Genomic DNA, 6,340 nt, shown 5'->3' on the forward strand with positions numbered 1-6,340 from the left:
AATGGCAAACCTCCTTTTAAACAAATCTTGCAAAGATAATTCTGATAGGACACTCATAAATCCAGAGTTGATTTGAAGGCATGCAAAATCTTTTCTTTGTTGTAGCACCCGACAGAACAGGAATGGGGGGAACATGTGACCATCCTAATACTGTTGGACTGCACCTCCAGTCATGGCTCACCATCATCTATGCTGCTAGGATCAATAGGAGTTGCAGTTGAACAACATCTGGAGGGCCACATGTTCTCCATCCTAATATGCAAAACCCCAGTCCCAGATAACTGATGGCTTGGATAGTGTTTCTGCCAAGGTGTAGTTATATTGTAATTTCCATATAAACAGAGTGTGGGGGACATCTTTCTTGAGATATCTTTTCATTGTACTGAGCTTGGCTTAGAAAGGGGGGGGGATCCACAAGTATTGATTGGTTATTCCTGAGTGACAATAACTTGCACAGCCGCTAAAGAAATGGTATTGTTAGGTTTCATAGGCACAGATGATGATGTTTGTTGATGACTCTCCCACATCTATGGATTAAAACCAAGGGTTTTAAAACCTTTTAAGGAGAGTAGGCACTGCCTTTCATGTCCATGGCACACGAACAATTGTATTATAGGTTTCTGGTAGCAATGAGCAATGCACTTCTGTGTGCTTTCTGGTTAAATCTTTTATTTAGACAGGCTTTGGGCTGTTAACTGATTGTAGCAGAAGGGTCTTTTAATGGGTGTGTTGTACTTACAACTTTTTGCTATGCTATAAATGCATTTTAAACTGTTTTAAATTACTGTTTTTAATAAGATGGCTTATTTCATTGTTTTAAAAACTTTTTCCTAATAGATTTTAGCTGTACTTTGTTGCAATCTAGATTTTAAGATGCCTTGGGTCTTGTACCAACAGAAAGATGAGACATAAATTAAATAAATAATTAGGAAAGAATAGAATTTTCCCAAAGGCAAAAATATTTTAGCTTGAGTAGGGCAAAGGCACGTTGCTAGACCACGTGCTTCCTTGAAGACATTTGGATTGCCTCCAACGGTTTACTTTGTAGTGTTTGAAAATATTGTCTGATGCAGCATCTATGAATGCTAAAAAAGCCTAAGCAGTGTTTTCACTATATTAAAATTGACAGGAATTTCATCCAGTGCTGTAAACCTTCAAAATGTGTGTTTTTAACTGGTGGTACACAACTTGTTTAGCAACATGCATGTGTTGTTTTTTTAAAAAGCAAAAGGCTGTCAGTTACAGTGCCTGAAAATCCAGATCCCCCTTTTCCTTACCATTCATTTATTCCCATCCTCTTCATAGAGGTTTCAAAGGCTAAAGAGTGACTAGTAGTTGCCTGCATGCAGCTTCTCCTTCTGCTCTTCCCTTTTGCTCACCAGATTTTTTAACCTGGGCAGAGAACCCACTAGGGCATAAGGAAGCAATAATAAAAGGGACACCAGCCAAACTATTAGTAGCAAGCACAGTGCCAGCGACAAAGGTTGGCACTGAAGATGGGTAGAACAGTGATTGCTAAGGTGTACAACATAAACTTTATACAGTCAGTGTATAGTAATGCTGAACATCTTTGTAACATTTCTTTTATAGGGCCTTAACATTGAAAATGACAATCTGGCAGAAGTAACCCTAAACACATGCACAGCAAACATACCGTCAGAGGCTACAGTGGACTTTACTTTCTACAATTCATTGCCCACTATAGAGAATGAAGTTGCTAGCTGCGGTCCAGAGTTTCTGAAGCCTTTGGAGGCTTCCTATTCTGGCATTTTACTGCCAGAAGATCTTAGTCAAAACAACACATCTTCCACAAGCACTGATTTTTGTGAAGATTTCTATCCTGATTTTATTGATGTCAAAATGAACAGTAGCATATCCAGCCCACCACCCAGTTTTGTGGACCAAGCACTTGCTGGCTTTTTAAATGACCCTGTTGATCTTTCTGATTTTGCTCAGTGCAAAGCTTTTAAGTGTGACCTTACAGGAAACACTCAAGAGTGTAATGATTCTGACTCTGGCATTTCACTGAACAGGAGTCCCAGTACATCTTCTCCAGCTCGATCTGTTGACTCGTCTTCTATCTGTAGAGATACAAGCTTTGGATGCAGTGATTCTGAAATAGAAGAGATGGATAGTGCCCCTGGAAGTGTGCAGCAAAGCAATGCTAAAATGCATTCATTTCAGTTGTATGCTCCACTCTCTCCACCTATAGACGGGGGGCAAAGTACCCCCAAATCTACTTCACCTCTTAAAGGTGTGGTCAAGAGAGAATTGCCTGCCAATCCTGGTCATTCTGAAGCTCCATTTATGAAAGACAAATCTGACAGCCAAGTTGAAGCTCATCTCACCCGAGATGAGCTTAGAGCAAAAGCTCTGCAAATCCCCTTTCCTGTTGAAAAAATCATTAACCTCCCTGTGGATGACTTCAATGAAATGATGTCCAAGGAGCAATTCACTGAAGCCCAGGTTACTCTTATTCGCGATATACGAAGGCGAGGCAAGAACAAAGTGGCTGCTCAAAACTGCCGTAAAAGGAAACTGGAAAACATAACTGAGCTGGAGCATGATTTGGGTTACCTTAAGGATGAGCGAGAGAAGCTCCTGAAGGAGAAAGCAGAGAATGATAAAAGCCTGCGTCTGCTGAAAAAGCAGTTAAGCTCACTATACCTTGAGGTTTTCAGCATGCTCCGGGATGAAGATGGCAAGCCTTATTCACTGAATGATTACTCATTACAGCAAACAAAAGATGGCAATATCTTTCTTGTCCCAAAGACCAAGAAACCAGGGACTAAAGTGTGAAGAGCGAGGCAAATGTTTGCTGAACTAATATTTTTATACAGTACTTATATTTTCTATTAGTGGGGCTTCCTATGATTCAGAATTTATCCTGTTGTTAAGTGACTTTATATAGCTCTTTCCCTCTAGAGTTAAGTATATGAATACACTTTAAATCATTAGCATTACAACAAATATATGCACAACGCATAGTATTTCTGTAAGACACTAGCTCTTACTTTTGTCATGGGAGCAGTCAATGCTTCCTTTTCTACTGTAAATATTTCCAGATTTTTTAATTTATATTCTGTTCCTATAGTTTGTTTTACTCAAATGTGTATCAAGCATGATTTAAGATTGGTGATCCTACTTACTACCAAGACCAATCTTACGCTTTCAGATACATTATTTTATAAACTTAAATGGAATGTTTGCAGTTTCTTACCAATTTTTAAAACTTGCTTTGCTTTATTATAAGAGCTTGAATGTAGTGTAAGCACACACACAGTAACATCACTAGGGGACAATCTAGTCAGAGTCAAGCATTTTGAAGGCTTATGATTTTCAGTGGCAGTATTAATCCCATGCTTAACTCCCATTGAAATGAATGGGACTTGAAGATGTATAGGTTTGGGCTGGATTGTGTCCTTAAAGTTGAAAGTTTGTTCTGCATACTAATGTATGCACCAAGGAATGCTAATCTTTTGATTTTGTACTTTTGAAATAAAGGTTGTATATTCTTTACCAAGAGTATGTCTTGCGTTGGTTGTAGCAGGGGAAAAGAGATAATGGGCACAGGATACTTTTTTGGACAAAGTAAATTTCTACTCCCTGGGCAAGGATAAAAGCTTCTTTGTTGAAATGTATATGGCTAGTTAGCCAGTGTTGCAGATTCCGACAGCCAAGTAGTAGCCAGTAGCCATCCTGCTGAGTTGTACATCCAAGGCAGTGTTGCCAATTTCTGGGGAATTCCCCAGAATCCAGGGATTTAATTAATTTCTTTCTGGAGATTTTGACTGAGTATTCCGATAAATATTTGGGATTTTGGTAAAACATTCTGGGGAATATCTTCGAGGCTTGTTGGCAACACTGATCCCAGGGCTAAGGCATTGTGTGGGAAGGCAGTGAATGCCTTTTTCTGTAACATCCAACAAAATATGATGCTGGTGTTAAGTCACCAGCAGGAATCTATCCACAAATAGCTGTAAGGTACATGAGTAGGAATTGACTCCAGGGAAATCTAAAGCAAAGGTGTAGTGTGTCTGGAGGCAAAGTTGTAAAGGAATGATGTTGAGAAAGTAGTGGACCAATAAAATGGAATTTATGAAAAGGCAAAGCAGGAGATGAGCTTTAAAAACAAAGATAGCCAGGGAGCTTTGAAAGAACTTCACTATTAAAGTGAAGGGGGGCATTTTTGTGTGGTGAGAGGTAAGAAAACTGCTGGTCCCTCCACATTTGCTGGGTTTAGGGGCGAAGGACCAACCGTTATGAATGTGGAAAAACCACAAGCAAAAAAACACTATTCTCTTTACCCAAGAGAATACTGTACATCTCTAGGAATGGTCAAGTCCTCCAGTGCAACTCCTATGGTAAACATCTGCCAGAAATTGATCACAGAATCATGTTGGAGGACCTAGAAATGCCTAGAGAAGCGTTTTCCTCTAGGGACTTCTAGGTTCTCCAGTAAAACTCTATGGTCAACTTCTGGCATAGTTGTGCTGGAGAACCTAGATTCCTAGAGAGAACATATTAATCAAAACCGCAAATAATCAAATATGCAAAAGTCAAAGCTGCAAATATGGCAGGCCAACCGTATTTTATATGCCATTTTTCTCCCAGAAAGGGACTCAACCTACTGGCCAGGACAGCAACAGTTTAAGGTACGCGCCAAGGAAACAATTGATAGACATGCTCATTCCATGTTTATTCTGAGCCCTTCTGTCTCCAGGCAGCCCAGGGCAGTGTACATGATCTTCCCACAGATGTTTAATTCCTAAGTGTAATTCTTTCTGGAACATGATTATATATTCACTCAACATTTTTGTGGAAATCTAGAGCTGACCTATTTATACACAACTTAAGGTCCAGTCTGGCCACATTGTCAGTACATGAAATCTTTCCCTCACCCATCTTGAAAGTAAAAGGAAACCATTATACTTGAATTATTAAGTAATACTTTGAGATAAAGACCAATCCCATAGGCCTAGCACTCACTGCTCTTTGGATTTTACTACACCCCAAAGGTTGCACCCTGGGCCTTCTGCTTCTTATAGTTTCCTTGTCATTATGTGGGGAATGTGAAAACTCTGACCCATCAACTCCACAATCCAGTGCTGTCTTGATATCTACTGTAGTTGCAGTCCAATGTAACACTTCAAAGGCCATGAGTGCTTCTTTCCTGTCATAAAGGAACACGTGAGTTCTATGAAGGCAGCAAAGCACTCTTACTTCAGTATATGCAACTTTACATGAGAACAAAGCTGCACCTGTGGGAGATTCAACTACATGCTGGCCAGAATATTAACAGTGCAGTTTCCACATCCAGCTAAATAGAATCTTAAGGGCAAGCTTCTGTGGACTAAAGTATGGGGCATCAGACTGGAAAAGCCTGGTCTAAAGTATCACGGGTTAGACAGAAGTATTTGGTCTTGTATATTCAATCTTGTGGCATGATTCTACCAACCTGTGAGATATGCATGCTAATAGACCAAAGGTTCTGAATTGTTTCCAGTCCTACTCTAGGTGGAGATGCAACTAAAATGAAAGCAGGCAGGATAGGTTTGCACAGGGCCTAGGTCCAAGAGGCTACCATCTATTTGAAGAGGCTTCAAAAGCTGGAAATGATAAAATCAGTGTGTGTTGCATAGAGGTTCTTCTTGTATGCCTTCGTCATTTCAACGCATTTGTTCAGAGGGGGGTTGCTGTTGCCTTCCTCTGAGACTGAGAGAATGTGACTTGCCCAAGTTCACCCAGTGGATCTCCATGGCTGAGCAGGGATTCAAATCCTGGTCTCCAGAGTTGTAGTCCAAGACTCCAACCACTATGCCACTCCAGCTCTATGTATGGAGGCAATGTAAAAATCAGTTCTGCCCACTCATTTTACAGTAAATATTCCACTATAAGTTGACCTCATCTATAAAATCAGGGAAGGTTTTAGAGCCAAAATCATGGATTTTGATATGACCCATAAATAAGTCAAGGGTAAAACTTTAGGGACATGTAACAAAGGATGTAAAGGGGGAAACATCATTTCATCCCCTCCTTTTCCTCTGGACCTCTCCCTGACCACCTAACACCACTTCCCAGGGGCTGGAGGTTTTAACATCGGATTGGAAAAGGAAGTGGAAAGAAATGCGGTGTTTGGTGGGGAAAGCTTTTAATACCACATTGAGAAGGGAATCACCTCTCTTGCTCTCTCTCACACACATACTCCTGCCTGGGCAGCTCTTTCAGAAATCAATGTCCTGCTTCTTTCAGGACTATTCTAAGCAGTATTACTGTATCAACCTGTAAGTCAACTCAGGGTTTTAGGGTCAATTTTTGGTCGCAGATTTCTTTGACATAC

At 40.3% G+C, this 6,340-nt stretch overlaps 1 protein-coding gene across 2 annotated transcripts in view; it reads left to right on the plus strand.

Annotated features, from left to right (window-relative positions):
* The window catches only part of NFE2L2 (nuclear factor, erythroid 2 like 2), a 34,505-nt gene extending 30,986 nt beyond the window's left edge, over window positions 1–3,519 (plus strand). For both annotated transcript variants that reach the window (XM_042479672.1, XM_042479665.1), the window contains one exon: window positions 1,591–3,519. In XM_042479672.1, the coding sequence (XP_042335606.1) occupies window positions 1,591–2,799 (1,209 nt within the window). In that variant the 3' untranslated portion in view covers window positions 2,800–3,519. The remainder of the gene's footprint in view (window positions 1–1,590) is intronic.
* Window positions 3,520–6,340: the final 2,821 nt, after the last annotated feature.

This window comes from Sceloporus undulatus, chromosome 1 (genome assembly GCF_019175285.1).
Source record: "Sceloporus undulatus isolate JIND9_A2432 ecotype Alabama chromosome 1, SceUnd_v1.1, whole genome shotgun sequence".
NCBI lineage: Eukaryota > Metazoa > Chordata > Lepidosauria > Squamata > Phrynosomatidae > Sceloporus > Sceloporus undulatus.